The sequence below is a fragment of the Glycine max genome, chromosome 14 (genome assembly GCF_000004515.6).
Source record: "Glycine max cultivar Williams 82 chromosome 14, Glycine_max_v4.0, whole genome shotgun sequence".
Classification (NCBI taxonomy): domain Eukaryota; kingdom Viridiplantae; phylum Streptophyta; class Magnoliopsida; order Fabales; family Fabaceae; genus Glycine; species Glycine max.
Window position 1 is genome coordinate 31411192 of NC_038250.2, and position 16670 is coordinate 31427861.

Below are 16670 nucleotides of genomic sequence, written 5' to 3' on the forward strand. Positions count from 1 at the left end.
TGAAGCATTTTTCATGAGGCATGATGAAGTAGTTGAAGCATTTCAAAACTACAACACTGAGTGCAAGATCTCTGAGCGAGAAATCTGTATTTGTAACAATCTTTGATAGAAGTGTGAGATTAAGTTCTTGAGTGGAATCTCTCTTATGAGGTGAAAATGTGTATTATGTGCAGTCAAGCATATATTTATTTCTCTGTAAAAGTCATTGGCTGGCAAAGGTGAAACCTAGTGGTGTAGTAGATCTAGTCGAGGATAGAATTGAAGTCCAGTCGGGAATTGATAGGTTGTTGAAACCCAGTGGCTTGCTGGTCCAGTTGTGAATTGGTTGTGTTAGTTTAGTTAAATCTCATCTTTAAGGGTGAAGACTAGATATAGCTCGAGGTTGGAGTGAATCAGTATAAAACTTGTGTGTACTCTTCTCTCTTCTTACTCTTGACTTTGTTTTGCACATATCTAAAAAATTACTTTTGATCAAAACATTAAATCTATTAATCTTTCATCTTAACAATTGAACTGAATTGTGTTTTATCAAAAGGTTTTAAGTTAAATACTGACTTTGAAACAAAAAGCTTTATATTGCAAAAAGATTTTCTTTTTCAGAATAATTTGTATTTGTATTCTAAGCAACTTGAATTTTCATTATGAGCTCAAAATAGTTCTTCATTCTCACATGATTCATTCTAAACTATCATTAGAAACCTTTTTGTTTACAAAGAAAAATTAAAAGTTTTTAAAAAACCAATTCAACCCCTCTTGTAATATTTTAGTCACTTCATTAACTACTTTGCAATGCTAGTAATCTAGCCATGAATACCCAACACAAACAAATATCAAAGTTTTTATGTTAGAATTTTACGAGTGGTATGATAGTAATCTAGCCAAGAATTCCCTAAAAAGAAGCTCTTATTTTTATTTATTATTATTTTTTACATAGAAAAACAGTTCTTATTAGAGACCATATTACAATAGTAGTCTTTTTTTTTTTTAAATTCTGAACCACTATATGGATATATGTGAAGATGTAATTATATCATGTATTTCTGTTTTCTGGTTTGTCTATGGATCACCACATCTTGTGTCATAGCAAATCCAGCTATTAATGAAAGCTCAATTTTGCTGTAAAAAAAAATAGTATTCATTTTTAAAATTAAAAGGTGAATTAAATAAGGTATCCGGGGTTCTTCAAAACTAGTAAGAAAATAAATAAAAATGAACTTTTTCAACTGTTACAATAATTTCAAAGAAGCGTGACTTCCAACCTTAGAACCTTACCCCGTTATTGTTCTATTAAAAAAAATTAATGTTAACCACAGTTAATTGGTCCCATGGAAAAATCAAACTTACAGTTACTAATTGAATCAAAAGCTAAATGATATTGATTCTAAAAGCAATCAAGTAAAACTTTAACTGTTTAAGAATTTCATCTCTTCACGTAACCTTCGAAAATCAAGCATCCTGGAGAAGCGATGAGTTGTTCGAAGATATTCAGATGGCACGAAAGTTAGTAGAGCCCAAGAGGAAAAGATCTCCTGATTCGAATCAAAAAGACAACATTCCCATTTGAAAACAACATCCACACATTAGCCACCATTGTCGACACAAAAAAAAGCAAATAAGCAGTGGCACGTTTAAGCAGCAGAACTCAGAATAGCATGCAATAGTTCTTGCGGATCCAGTGCTTATTTTAGAAGCACATGAGAAAGCTGGTAGCCAAATATTTTTTTATGATAGCATTGTAAACTAGCCTGTTTATTGTAGTCATGACAATGATGTCTCGATTTTGTCATGCAGGGTGACCACTAAATTATGTGCATCATCAAGCAGTTTCCAAACATCAAGATGTCCTGACATGCTATTGCATTCCTTAATGATCTCATCCATGCTGCTATACTTCTCAATGATCAATTTCCTCTTCTGCAACACCGAAGCAGATATTGCATAAAGCAGTAAGTCTTCTGTTGGCGGAGCACGCTGCCTAATTCTACTCCATGCAGATTTTCCAATACCTGCCCTGATTGCTGCTTGATCTGCCCACATTACTTCCCATAGGCAAAGAGTTTGTTCAAATGTCAATTCCCTTCGAAACATTACCACCACCATCCTATAGACAAAAAAGCAATCCTCAGCCTGAAGCTTTTCCAAATGCCTAAAAAGGTGGGCATCCTTAAACTTAATTATTTTTGCAACTATATCCAGTTGCCTGCGAATACCCACCTCATCAAGCCTAAAATTTTGCCGTGCCTTCTTCATGAATCCGACAAAACACCAGAAAGCCTCATGATCCTCTGATATAACACTAATTATAGGAGATAGCAGGTCACTCATACCCTGGCAGTAACCAATTTCAGAGTCGTATAGTGCATATGCTTCAAGAATAGCAACTAGCCGAGCAGCATGGAAGATTCTGCCAGCCTCTAGGTGACCATAATCCTTCAAGCCAACAGCCTCAGCAGCACGACATGCCCTACTGTCTGATACTGCAGCTTGAGAGGGGTAATATGCCTTCCATTCTGCATTGGCACGTACTGCATCAAGTCGGATAATCCGTTGCCAGGTGGAAAAATCTTCAGAAGTTGGTAGCTTTGATGGGATTTTTGCTTTGGAGGGAGAAGAGACTTCCTCAGAAGCTTTGTCGAGATCATTATGTTCCTGAACATCATCAGAAGGAACGGTCTGAATTACTTCAGGTCCTTCTGAGGAGTCTGAATCAGAAAAATCAGTATCCAGTGTAGAAACATCAGTGTTGTTGGCATTAGGAACGTCATCTCCTTCCAACAGGGCACTGGATGGATTGTCAGAATGTTCAACATCAGGGCTCCTATCCTCACAAGAAAGAGATTCCCTAGCACTTGCTGCATCATCAGAACTAGCAGAACCAGAATCATGAGAGAGGCTCCCACCATCTTCCTCATAGCTGATTTCACCAACTTCATTTAACTTATTTCTCTCATTGCTTTGCTTCAAGAGTTTCTGGCATTGTCTGCGGAGTTTCTCATATTGCTTTCTTCATAATAAGATTAGCAATAAAATTATCATGATGTTAACAGCCCCATCACCAAAAAACAGAAGAAGGAAAAATCCAGACAATATAAATTATTGGCTTAAATATGTTTTTGATCCCTAATAAATACCCGATTTTTATATTTGCTCCTAATAAACTTTTGCTTTGTGTTGAGTCCCTAACAAAAGAACACTTTTGTTTTTGGTCCTTGATATTTTGTTTTAATCCCTAATAAATTAGCGAATTTTGTGTTTACTCCCTAATAAATTAGCGAATTTTGTTTTAGTCCTGACTAATAATAAATGGAAAAAATTTATCAAGGAACAAATACAAAATTTGCTAATTTATTAGGGACTCAACACAAAGTAAAAATTTATTAGGGAGCAAACGCAAAAATCGAATATTTATTAGGGATCAAAAACATTTTACAAGTCTAATGAAACATAAAGTCTAATGACCAAAAAGAAATGAATCAAACTTGCATGCCCACCTATTTTGAGTTCTTTTAACATCTCTTTCATCTTTGGTGCTGTCTAAGTCATACCTGTTTAAAAGAACGAGTAGAATCAGTAGCTGTGTGGATGTTATCTGAATAAATAAATGCATGCAAAAAAAAAAAATCCAATATTCTTAAATAAAGAAATAATGAGGCAATCGTGATCCTTCCAAATGCATAACATGGAGCAAAACATCAGGCAGAACTATGAACTTAAAAGTAATCAGGATACATCATATGTATGAAAGAAAAAAGTAGTAAAGATCATCTAGAAATGAATAGCTTACACTCCAAGCAGGAACGGCCAAACCTCAGCCCTAATACTAGGATCAACACCCTGCATCAGAAATTGATAATGTAATTAATTCTAAAAAGAAGCACACAAAATACAATTTTAAAGTGTAAATAAAAGAAGGTTTACATTAAATACATTTTTCGTCCCTGCAATTTAGCGTTTTTTTCGTTTTCATTCCTGCAAAAAAAAAAAAAATCCTTTTAGTCCATGCAAAATGTGTTTTTTTGTTTTTCATCCTTAAAGCGCTTTAGGTAACATTTTCTTCACTGTTTACAGCACTTTTTTACTGTTCAAAGTGTTATCTAAAGCACTTTAAGGACGAAAAACAAAACAAACATATTTTACAAGGACTAAAACGAAAAAAAAATTGCAGCGACGAAAAATATATGTAAGCCATAAAAGAATAGATAAACTCACTCCACTGCGCACTCTTTTCAGGAACTTATTTCCACCATCACAGAATCTACCGTCTTCTGCAAACATGCTTTTCCATTGCTGAGGTGAAAGGGCATGTTTTCTTTTCCTTTGTGACCAAGGTGATTTAAGCCGACCCCTATAAATACAAGGGGAAAATAAATTAATTACTACTGCCTGGTTTTAGAAAAGAGAATAATGAGCCAAGATCATGGGACTAATTAGAGATGCAGAAAAATAAACACACAACTGTATCCAAAAAAAAAGTACACACAGAAAAGATATTCTTCCACAAGTAAACAACAGTGCTGTAGCAAGAACCAATATTTATGGTTTTCAAGCCATTTTATGGTTTTCTTCTTTCCCAGTGAAGAAGTGAATAAACATCTCCAAAATTCAGCATTTCACAAACTACAATTCTACATGGTACACAGTCTGTGTCACAAGTTCCAAACATTTTATTCTGTTAACTTCTGTTGATTTTTGAGAGAAATGCTTCATAAAAAACGGCCCTAATTCCTTAATGATAAAGCACTTAAATGCAACCAGCGCTGCTTGTATTCAACTTACACACTACTAATGCTCCAGCTTATATTTCCATATGAAAAAAAAAAAAAAAAACTACACATGTTAAGATCTATCACTCTAAACTTATAATAGAAGCTCCTAAGTCCCATCAGTTACGTACTTTCAACACTGCTAAGTACTAACCTCAGCATATAATTCACTAGTAATTCAATTGACTGCTAACTTACCCTTTTTTGTAAATTTTTAGTTTAATTTATTCTTTGAGGGAGGAACCTATGTTGAAGAATATAAATGTAGTTTGTCACATACGAATCCACGAATGCAATCATAAACTTGATCTCGTTGGTTGATCTGAAAAGGATCAGGGATAAAGCCGTAAACAAGTGGAAAGGAGCTTCAATTTCGAATATCAACACATTTTACTATTTGAAAAAATGATGGGAAAAAATGGGGGATGCGGAGAAACAGAGATCTGGCACGAAACAACAAACACGGAGAACAATTGAAGAATCCGAGTTCGAAAGGAGTTGCAAGAGAAAGAAATCAAGTGAAAGAGAGAGAGAGAAGAAGAAGAAGAACTCACCGATCAGAGGGAGAACGAGAAGAAGCCGGTGAGGAAGAGGTAACAACTAATAGAACCGAACGCAATTGGGTCCAAGACGAAATCGTTGAAGAAGAAGAAGAATTAAAAGAAGGTGAAGATGAAGGAGACGAATTCGAAGATGGATTGTGTCTTCGTCGATGAGGATTCATCTAATAATAATAATAATAATAATAATTGCTATCTATTTAATAAATATAATAAATATGAATATAAATATATACACGTACAAGCTTTCCTTTTGGGTTAGTGAAACGAAATCGGAGATAGAGGTTTTGGAAGCTCTAATGTGATTTTTGTTTTAAATACTTTTTGTTGGTTTTACCTACTGGCACCGTAGAAAATCACAGCGACGATGGCGACGCCGGCGAGGGCGGTGAAGAGCACCGCCGGAGTAGAGGGCGAGGCCGCGGCTGCCATTAGCCAGAACTTGCCACCGCCACCGACGGAGAGAAAGGTGGTTTCGCTATTGCTGTTGCTGGTGTTGCTATTCAAGTGGGTGGATGATGTGAACATGGGGTGGAACGTGGGAGAGAGAGGGGGCGTGGTGTGGAATTACCTCAATGCCCTTTCTCTAAGACCCTCTATATTTTTTTTTCTCCTTCTCTTCCACCACCTCGTTGTTCTGCGCGGTTTCGATTGGCTTTTCTTTCTGGTAACCCAAACGCCACGAAAGCGAGGCTCTTTTTGCTTTTGTCTTTCACTCTTTCTTTGTCTCTGCGTGAAAAGACAAAGGGTAGGGGCGAAGGTGTGGGATACAGGGATGGAAGACTACGGAAGAAAGAATATAATCCAAGAAGCATCTATCTACAATCATAACATGTCACGATGTGGCTTTATAGGAATGTTAGCAGCAAATTTAGTTAGTTAAAAAAAATTATATATCAATTATAAAAATAAAACTTAAATATATTGTCACATTTTCATTTTTGGTGTACCTAAGATAATTTTCTTGTTTTAGTATATGTAACTTGATATTTTTAATTTTAATCCTTATTAGTTTTTTTTTTAAATTTTGATCCTTAATATAAGCACCACCAGCTTATGAGAATTATTAATAAAATAATTAAAATATTAAATGAAATAAAATTGAAAAAAATTTAAAGACTAAAAATAAATAAAAAAAACTTATAAGAATCAAAATTAAAAAATTTTCAATAATTACTTGAAACTAAAATTAAAAAAATTAACTACAAGAATAGAAGATTAAAAAATGTTTAGTTATTAGGAAAAAAAATATATTTAAAGCAAAAGAAAAATAGAAAACCGTACGCATCATGCCACTGCCAAAAGGCCCAAAACCAAAACAGTGTGATTCCGAAGAGTAAAATGGTATTTTCAGACATCCAATTTTATGTCTTTATTATGAATTAGCGTTTAAACGTGGCAAATTTTTTGTTATAAGATACTTTTTTTTCGAGAGATAATTTTTTATTTTTTTTAAAAATCAAATATTATATATCTTAATTATTAAATACATGAATAAGTCATTGATCCGAGTAATATTATGTTTAATTTCCTTAAGCAAGGTCTTAGGTTCAAGTCCTATAGATAAAAAAACATAATTGGAAGGAGAGACATACTAAAAGTGGCCCAGTCATTCCAATAGAGAATAATCATCAACAAAACTAGTGAATACTCTACACCAATGTCATGCTAAAAAAAATCATTGCATATCATCTTCAATAACAATTTAATATTTACTTGTATACTTTTTAACTAACTTATTCAAAGATAGCAAGATTTAAATTTTTTTAAGTAATTTAAGTATAGAGACATATATTGATTGAAAAATTAATTAGATTAAGATGTTAACTTCAATCACGTTATTGTACACCAAAATATATATACTAGTTTTTATGTAAAAAAAAAAAAAAAACTTGTTGTACTTTCCAAAATTTGGAGTTGGCACACGTCAAGGTGGACGTGATTAAGATGGGCTTCTAGACTTCACACGTTGACTTTGAGAATTTCCTTTGTTAAGAGAACAAGAGGAGGACCTGTAAAACAAAAGACTCTGACGCTCAAGTAAGTATATGAGTTAGGAGAATGAGCAAGAATGTATAAGAAGGTACGCAAGCAAGTGTGTATAGTGTGCTTGAGATGTGAGTACATAGGCGTGTTTGCTCGTGTGCTGGTGTGTGTTAAGGGTTCGAAGAAATCTAATATTTATAGGAGTAGAATGAAACTGTGGGTTCTTATTTGTAAGGGATGTTATAGCCTTTGCAGATAATTATCGTCTTGTAGATAATAGCTGATAGCTTATAGATAAAGTTAGAGATAATGTATTGCTTATAGATAATGTGTAGCTTGTAGATAATTGAATACCTGCCAAGAGATAAAATGGTTATTGTATATTCAAATATTTAAGAGGTTAGAGATAACTTGTCTATAGGGGAGCCCGGCTGCTAAGGGCTAGACGTCCGTTGATGCAATCCTACCCCCAAAGGGCATTGGATAGAAGACTCCAAGAAAATTGGGCCAGGGATGCAGGCGAATACCTTAGGGTTCTCATGAGCCTTAGGGTAGATTTTGGAACCATGAGCTAAGTATGAGCTCACTTATCTTTGCACATATTAGATTAGGGTTTCACTATTTTTGGGTCTTGTATTTAGGGCTCCATAGTATATGGAGGGTACCCTAGTAATGTAGGATTTTTTAGCCCTTGTATTTTAGGGCACTTGGACTAGTTTTTGTATTGAGGGTTAATTTCGCATGCATTAAGTGCACTATTTGATGTTTGTTGGAAAAGAAATTTAATTGAATTGCGAGAAGCCCAATCCAATTAAATTTCGGACCAACTTAAGGGGTGAGCATTTGCTTGCTACACCCCATTGCCACATCATATAGTCACACTTTGTGCATGTCCTTCCTGCTTTACATGCCTCATGACACCTAGGCACACTTAGTGGAGAATCTTGAATTTGATCATGGATTAGTGGATTGAACCATAACTGAAATTCACTAATTATAATTAGTGAAATTTTGACTCCAAATTTGGCTCCACAAATTCAAATTCAAATTCAAGTGAAATTTGAATAGAAATTCAAATTTTCCTCCAATTCTGTGTGACACTTAGGTTATAAATAGAGATATTGTGTGTATATTTTTTCAACTTTGATGATTTGAGAAATTAGACTTCAAAGTTTAAACCTCATTCTCCCTCCTCTCTTTCTCAAAATTTTGTTTCATTTTCTCCCTTTCCCTCCACTCATCTTCTCCTACCTTCAAGCTTTTATCCATGACTTCCTATGGTGGTGAGCTTGTTCTTGACTCATCTTCTCCTTGAAGTGTATTCTCCAATCTCCTTTTCTCCTTCTCCGTTCCACCGCCATTGATCTTCAAGAAGCAAAGGACTCTATTGATGAAGAAGATCCAAAGCCTACAGGCTCTACATGGAGCTACATTATATGGTACCAGAGCATCTTCATCTAGGTGATGTTCTTTTGCTTCCTCTATCTTTAGTTCGGTCAGTTCACTTTAATTGCTTGTTCTTCATTTTCTTCTCCATGTATCTCCTCCATTATCTTGTGGTTTGGTGTTGTTTAGAGTAGATTCAAAAAAATAAACTGATTAAATCTTACATCTACACTTGTTATTGCATTTCTATGATTCAAATTTTATAGATATACTCTTGAATCATGTTTTTGTGTTGATTTTAGATTCTATCATTTTTCAGTCATAATCTTCTGGTGCTGAACCTTTAGATCTCAATTTTATTGCAAAATATTGATTAGAAAAGAAAGCACAAAAATCTAAGTGTAAATCACTTCATTCATGTTATCTTAGAGTCATGTTTAGTCATAATAATTGTCACATTATGTTCTAAGTGTGTGTTGAATTTTGATTTTGTTGATTGAATTCTAGATACATTTGTTCATGTATTCTTGAAATTTTTAGCCTATCATTTGAATTTGGGGTCTAATTCATGCATGCTATTTATTTCATAACATGTTCTAAATTAATTCCTAGAAGTAGTCTTGTTGTTGAAATTTTCTTGTTTTCTAAGTTTCCTATATGATGCCTATGAAAAAATTGAGTTGTGGTGCGAAGTTGTGGCTAGATTTGAGAATCAAAATAAGTCTTAAGCTCTCTTGAATTGTGTTATCCAAGACAATTGAGCATAAGCAATTGGGAGTCTCTAAGAGACCACCCAAACCTCTATTTGTGTGTAATAACTTAGTGTAAACCATGTAGACTAAGTGAAAAGCCAATTGGGATCTCCAAAGGGTCATCCAAGCCTTCACATAGGAAACCGTCTAGCTTGCTTTAAAATTTCCTTTACCTTCCACTGTCAAACCGCCTAGATAGCTTGCTTTTTACCAATTACCTTATCTTTCACACCTCTTTTAGTGTATATTTTGGCTATTTTTATCCATAGTTTCTTTTACCTTTTGTTTTCAAACCCCCAACAAGAAAGACCCACAACTTAGGAACCTACATGAGTCTTCATTCTTCATCTAGTGTTAATGGTGAGTGTTCTACTCCTAAGGACCCCTTGTATAGGATATTAGATGAGTTGAGATCCCTTAAATTGTGGAAAGAAAAAGAGAAAAAAGAGTGGAAGAAATAAGTCAAGATGAAGAGAGACAATAAGAGAGGAAGAAAGAAGAAAAATAATGAAAGAAATGAAAAGAGAAAAACATGTCTCCTATAGTAGTCATGACTCTTGCAAGAGTTTAAATAAAGAACTTAGCGACTATTATGGAGGGTGGCATAGGTCACATACTAAACAGCACTCCCAAAAAAGAGAAAAGGATAGAAGGCCTCAAGAGGTTAATATTAGCCTGTCATATTTTCATGGAAAAGATAATGTTGAGGCCTACCTAGATTGGGAAATGAAGGTCGAACAACTCTTTGATTGCCATTATATTAGTGAAGAGAGAAAATTTCCATTGGCTACCCTTAGCTTCCAAGGGTATGCCCTCTACTGGTGGACTTCCCTTGTTAGGGAAAGAAGGATTCATAGGGATCCTCCAGTAGAATATTGGAATGATCTTAAGAGTGCCCTTAGGAAAAAGCACATTACCTCCTACTATAAAATGAAGCTTATGGACAAGCTCCAAAGGCTTAGACAAGGGAGTATGAGTGTCAAAGAATATAGGCAACAAATGGAACTACTCCTTTTAAGAGCTGGACTTAGGAATGAGGAGAGAACAAGCATTGCTAGGTTCCTAAGTAGTTTAAATATGGAAGTAAGAGACAAGGTTGAACTCCTTTCATATAAAGACATAGATGAGCTAGTTCAACTTTTTATAAGGGTAGAGCAACAATTAAAAGGAAAGCTATCTTCTAAAAACTCTACCTCTTACTCTTATACAAAGAAGGACCTAGCTCCAAGTGTGTTAGGAGTACCACCTTCTAAGCCAAAGGATGATAAGGGTAAAAACATAGAGGAAATCACTCCAAAGGCTATTTCACTAGATAAAACTAGTAACATCAAGTGCTTCAAATGTATTGGGAAATGCCACATTGCTTCTCAATACCCCACAAAGAAAACCATGATCATGAGGGGTCAAGACATCTATAGTAGCCAAGAGGAGGCTACTTCTTATCCTTCCTCAAGTGGAAGTGAGGGTGACGCCAAGGTTGATGGCATATTGAAAAGGTTTACCCCTATGGAGAAGGTGATCTTCTAATGGTGAGAAGGCTCCTTGGGAGTCAATCTTGTGACCTAACCCAAACCCAAAGAGAGAACATCTTTCATACAAGATGTAAGGTTTTAAACAAAAATTGTTCTTTCATTGTGAATAGTGGGTCTTGCTACAATTATTGTAGCACAAGGTTGGTATCCAAGTTGAGTCTCACTATCATTTTCCACCCAAAGCCTTACAAGCTTCAATGGCTCAATGAGTAAGGGGAAATGATAGTCAATCAACAAGTAATTCTACCCTTTTCTATAGGAGACTAATGTGATGAAGTTTTATGTGATATAATCCCTATGGAAGCAGGGCACATTTTGTTGGGTAGACCATGGCAATTTGACAAGAAAGCAATCCACAATGGTCTCACCAATGAAATAACCCTCACCTATGGAAGCAAAAAGTTCAAACTTGTTCCCATGACAACTTCATAAGTGGCTGGGTGTTAGTCATCGTTTATGACTAACTTTTGTATAGAAAAGTTTTCCAAAATGTATATAAATCTCGCAATTTATGGTTATTTTTGGTAGGATTGTTAATAAAATTGCTTTGTTTTGATCTTTGCTTAGTAGAAGCCTCTTTACATGGAATTAATGTTTAATTTTCTTTAATTTCAGGCAAAAAGGAGCTATTTTGAAGAAGTGCCAAAGGAGTCATCGCACTAAGCGAGCTCAATGCGCTTAGCGCGCATCAACGGTTAAGCCCAGCACCAGTGTGCTTAGCGAGTAAAGGGGAATCTGGAAAGACATCTGCTACGCAAGCACGCGCTTAGCGCGTTATCAGCTCGCTAAGCGAGTCGTCTGTCGCTTTCCAGGTTTAGCACAAGATTGGCGCTAAGCTTAAATTCACTTACTCACGCTAAGCGCGAGAATGGCGCTAAGTGCAACGTCGAGATCAGGAAGCCCTTTTAAAGCCTGATTTGCACAAAATTGTGAGGGGGAGCCAAGAGAACTGTTCACTACTCAGAGGCCTGAAGAGTGTGAATTTCAAAGAGCGTAGAGCAGAGCAAGGGGCCAAGTTTTCATCTTTTAGGGAGATTAGTGAGTTTTTGATTGATTGTGAGACTCCTAGAGGTGGAGGAGACATCCCCACTCCTTTGTAAGCAAGCAATTTCTCTTGATTCCTCTTTTTCAGTGTAAAAGGAGCTTCCTTGCCATGAAAGGCTAAAATCCTCAGTTGGGGATTCTTATTGTGTAGTTGATGTAAACTCTTTTTCATATCTAATTAAGGTTGTTTTATGTGTTCACTGCTTCTATCTATGCTTATTGTATGCATGCTTGTGGATTGATCACCCATTTGTGTGTGTTGTTAGGGACTTTAGCATTGGAAAATATATTGTTTCCTTAGAACTTGATAGAGTAGGGACTGAATAACTTCATTGCTAGGGATAGTGTGTAGGGTTTTAGTTTTCTTTATTATGTTGTAAGTATAATGCTGTTTAAATTAGGCTAAGTTCAACAAGAGGGATCTGCGAACGAAGTTTGATTTAAATTAGTGCAAACGCTGGAGGAGTCAGTGTTTGGTATTTTTTTCCTCTGCATAGAACATGGGAACATCTTTAATTAGAAAAACATCTTTAATTGCATCAACTTACTCAGTAGGAGGACCCAACGCCTTTAGATATCTGTTTTCACACTTACTTGTTCTCGTTTATTGCTTTTACTGAGGATAAAACATACTTTTGCTTTAATTCACAATCATTAATTTCTGTTTGCAAATGCCTGCTTACTTAACAAAACTTTGCTAAATGAACAAGTTCTTTGTTTTCGATACTCGATTCATTCCGTTTTAATTATTTTACTTGGCGACCCAGTGCGCTTGCCGGTAAGACCACTTCTATATAAAAACAAGTAATACCAATTTGGAAGAGGGAGTAAACAAGTATTCTGGTCGAACATATAATTTTGGCGCCGTTGCCAGGGAACTTATTTTATTTAGAAAAGCTTAGTTCAGTTTGAAGGCATTAATTCATTATTCATTGATTCATTGTTATTTTGCGAATATTTAGTTACTGTAGAATTTATTATTCTTTGGAATTCGTTTACTACTGTTTTGCTTGTTTTGCATGCAAAGAAGGTCTTCTACAGGTGTTTTGATTCCCATAGACTTAGAAATTAATGCAACTTGCAGGAAAAGGAACACCAAAAGAAATAGAAAGTTTTTGCAGGACATTGAGGCAGCAACAATTCAGGAAGAACCTCTATCTTCTGAGGCATCTTCTAGTTTTCCAAAACAAGGGGAATCTCACACAGTATTAATTGAAGCCAATATCATGGCTGATGAGCCAAGACGAGTGACCCTAGAAGATTACTCAAGTACTTCTGTGTCACAATTCTTCACTAGCATTGCGCGGCCGGAGGTTCAAGCACAGAACATAACCTATCCATATTCATTAATTCAGTTGATTCAGAACAATTTGTTTCATGGTTTGCCCAATGAAGACCCGTATGCACATCTAGCCACTTATATTAAGATTTGCAACATTGTTAGATTGGCTAGTGTGCCTGAGGATGCTGTTAGATTGAGCTTATTTTCATTTTCTTTGTCTAGAGAGGTGAAAAGATGGCTCCATTCATTTAAAGGTAACAGTCTTAAGACTTGGGATGAAGTGGTTGAAATTTTTTTGAAGAAATACTTCCCAGAGTCTAAGACTGTTGAAGGAAAAGCTGCCATCTCATCCTTTCATCAATTTCCAGACGAGTCCTTGAGTGAGGCTTTGGAAAGATTTCGTGGGTTACTAAGAAAGATGCCTACTCATGGATTTTTTGAACCAATCCATCTCAATATTTCATTGACGGGTTAAGGCCACAATCCAAGCAGCTTTTAGATGTTTATGCAGGGGAAAAATAAAATTGAAAACCCCTGAAGAAGCCATGGAATTGATTGAAAATATGGCTGCTAGTGACCATGCAATTTTACGTGATAGAGCACACATCCAAACCAAAAGAAGCCTGCTGGAGCTCACATCACAGGACGCATTGTTGGCATAGAACAAGTTGCTATCCAAGCAACTTGAAGCATTAATAGAAACATTGAGTAAGTTGCCAACCCAATTACATTCTGGACAACCTTCACCCTCTTCTGTTTTGCAGGTGGAGCACATGATTATGGCTGCTGCATTCCCACAGAAGATATAGCACATGAAGTGAACTATATGGGGAACTAGCCAAGACCAAAATTTAATGCAGGTGGGTATTCTGGATTTCAACATGGCCAACAATATAATCAGCAACAGGGATAGTGGAGAACTCACCCTAGCAATCAGTTCAATAAAGACCAGGGTGGACCATCTAGCAGGTCACAACAACAAGGGCCTAGTCTCTATGACAGAACAACAAAGCTGGAAGAGACTCTTGCTCAGTTCATGCAAGTATCCATGTCCAATCAAAAGAGCACAGAGTCAGCCATCAAGAATCTAGAAGTCCAGGTGGGATAATTGGCAAAACAATTGGTAGACCGACCGTCAAGCAGCTTTGGAGCCAACACAGAGAAGAATCCTAAGGAGGAGTGCAAGGCTGTTATGACTAGAAGTAGAATGGTGAGAATGAATGAAGGAGAAATGAGGATAGGTGAAGAAAAACAACAGCTGGTGACTGAGCCAACAATTGATCCAGTGATGGAACCTTTGAGTGAGACTGAGGAAGAAGTGGAAGTAGAAGATGATCAACAGAAATAGATACCAATAAGTGTGAGTGAGAAAGAAATAAGTGAGAAAGAAAAAAAAGGAAAAAGAAAAAGAAAAGGAGAAAGAAAACAAAAATGAAAAAAATGAGAAAATTGAAAAAGAAAAAGAGAGAAAAGAAAAGAAGAGAAAAAGCAAGAGTGAGTGTGCTAGAGAGATAAAGAAAGAAGCATCTTCAACTGAAGGGAGAGAAGTACCATATCCTTTGGTACCTTCTAGGAAAGACAACGAAAGACATCTAGCTAGATTTCTGGATATTTTCAAGAAGCTAGAAATTACCATGCCTTTTGGAGAAGCTCTACAACAGATGCCGCTCTATGCTAAATTTTTGAAAGACATGCTAACTAGGAAGAACAAGTACATCCATAGTGACACCATAGTTGTGGAGGGAAACTGCAGTGCCGTAATTCAACGTATCCTTCCACCAAAACATAAAGATCCAGGCAGTGTCACTATACCTTGTTCTATAGATGAAGTTTTTGTTGGCAAAACTCTTATTGATTTGGGAGCTAGTATTAATTTGATGCCACTTTCCATGTGCCAGAGACTTGGAGAGTTGGAGATAATGCCTACTAGGATGACTTTACAGTTAGCAGATCGCTCCATCACCCGACCTTATGGAGTGATTAAGGATGTTCTGGTTCGGGTCAAGCATTTTATCTTTCCTACTGACTTTGTTGTAATGGACATTGAGGAAGATGCAAATATTCCCTTAATTTTGGGACGTCCATTTATGTCTACTGCAAGCTGTGTAGTGGACATGGGAAAGAAAAAGTTAGAAATGGGTATTGAAGACCAATAGATTAGCTTTGATCTATTTAATGAAGAAAGAAAATTGCTGGACCAAAATGTTTGTTTACAGGTGAAGGAGTTTGATGAGAAGGTTCTGAAGGAGAGAACCAAGATTAATCCAGGATAACAAAGAATTATGTGTCAAGCTAATGACGTTAAACAAGTGCTTACTGGGAGGCAACCCAATCTTTTTAATTTTGTTTTTCTTGCATTCTAGTTCAGTTAGATTGCTTGTGATTGTGTGTTTTCAGCATGTTTAATAATGAAAAAGGGGTTTATAAGTTTTGTGAAGAGATGGACAAAAAAATAACTTAGAAAATTTTCTGGGGTCCACGTGCTAAGCGCAACCCTTGCGTTAAGCGCCATTTCCTTCACACGCTAAGCGAGCTGTTGTTTGCACTCAGCGCCTTGACCCCTGATCATTGACTGGATGGTCTCGCTAAGCAAGTGCTTAGCGCTAAGCCCAAAAACCTCTTTGGACTTTAATTCTTTCAAATTGGGCTTAGCGCGAATGCTCGCTAAGCGCAATTCCTTCTATGGAATTGCAATTATTAGAATTGCGCTAAGCGCGAGTGACACGCTAAGCGTGGTACACTACTGCATTTAATGAGCATTAATTCGCTATGTGCAGCCTTTGGCGGCTAAGCGCAAGTTGCAGGACTAATCAAAGCTGCAATACCCACTAAGCGCGACCTTGTGCGCTAAGCCCATAAGCTTCTCTGGAATTTTAACATTTTGAATTAGGTTTAGCGAGCAGATGCGCTAAGCACATGGGATTTTAAAACTCAAACGTCATATGGACACACTAAGCGCAGCTGTGTGCTAAGCGCACCATACGAAACTGCCAAAGATTATAAGGTACCTGCCTTAGGTAGTTACCATTTCACTCTTGTTGTGCATTAAGGCCATTCACTGCATCTGCCCTCACCTTGCTTCATCTCCCTGCATTCCTACACATTTGCTATTCTTTGCATTCATCTACACAATCCAAGTAAGTTTCTTAACTTTACTTCATTTTCTTTCTAAGTTTTCAACCTTAGGATAGATAACTTAGTGATTGTTAGGTAGAATTTCTGTTTATGCTTAGTGTTAGGTTAGTTGTTAGTTAGAATAGCTTTAGGGTTGTACTGTAGTCACAATGTGCTTGTTTTGATTAGGGTTTGATGGCCCGATAGGGGCCTATGAGAAGGGGTGAGAAACCCCTAGTTTTCTGGAAATC

At 36.3% G+C, this 16670-nt stretch overlaps 2 protein-coding genes across 4 annotated transcripts; one reads left to right on the forward strand and one right to left on the reverse strand.

Moving 5' to 3' along the window:
• Nucleotides 1–1252: 1252 nt before the first annotated feature.
• LOC100789579 (rab GTPase-activating protein 22) lies at nucleotides 1253–6145 on the reverse strand. 3 transcript variants are annotated; one of them, XM_014767015.3, is made up of 6 exons: nucleotides 5661–5803; nucleotides 5318–5487; nucleotides 4210–4345; nucleotides 3785–3834; nucleotides 3492–3545; nucleotides 1253–3004 (listed from the first exon to the last, which is right to left on the reverse strand). In XM_014767015.3, the coding sequence occupies exons 2-6, from the start codon at nucleotides 5485–5487 to the stop codon at nucleotides 1759–1761; spliced, it is 1656 nt and encodes a 551-aa protein (XP_014622501.1). In that variant the 5' UTR covers nucleotides 5661–5803; the 3' UTR covers nucleotides 1253–1758. The 3 variants fall into 3 exon arrangements, with proteins under 3 accessions (XP_014622501.1, XP_014622500.1, XP_014622502.1); XM_014767014.3 differs by lacking the exon at nucleotides 5318–5487 and having other exon boundaries at nucleotides 5661–6145; XM_014767016.3 differs by lacking the exons at nucleotides 5318–5487; nucleotides 5661–5803 and adding an exon at nucleotides 5895–6144.
• An 8794-nt stretch (nucleotides 6146–14939) lies between these two features.
• Nucleotides 14940–15461, forward strand: LOC102663285 (uncharacterized). The gene has a single exon (XM_006596722.1). The coding sequence runs from the start codon at nucleotides 14940–14942 to the stop codon at nucleotides 15459–15461; it is 522 nt and encodes a 173-aa protein (XP_006596785.1).
• Nucleotides 15462–16670: the final 1209 nt, after the last annotated feature.

Excerpts from the sequence above, each read along its gene's own strand:
- LOC100789579 (XM_014767014.3), bottom strand. The coding sequence starts at position 5,851 with ATGTTCACATCATCCACCCACTTGAATAGCAACACCAGCAACAGCAAT. Across the intron at positions 4,346-5,660 it reads ATTTTCTACGGTGCCAGTAG|GGGTCGGCTTAAATCACCTT; the intron begins GTAAAACCAACA and ends TTGTATTTATAG. Across the intron at positions 3,005-3,491 it reads GTTAAAAGAACTCAAAATAG|AAAGCAATATGAGAAACTCC; the intron begins GTGGGCATGCAA and ends CTTATTATGAAG.
- LOC102663285 (XM_006596722.1), top strand. The coding sequence starts at position 14,940 with ATGCCTTTTGGAGAAGCTCTACAACAGATGCCGCTCTATGCTAAATTT.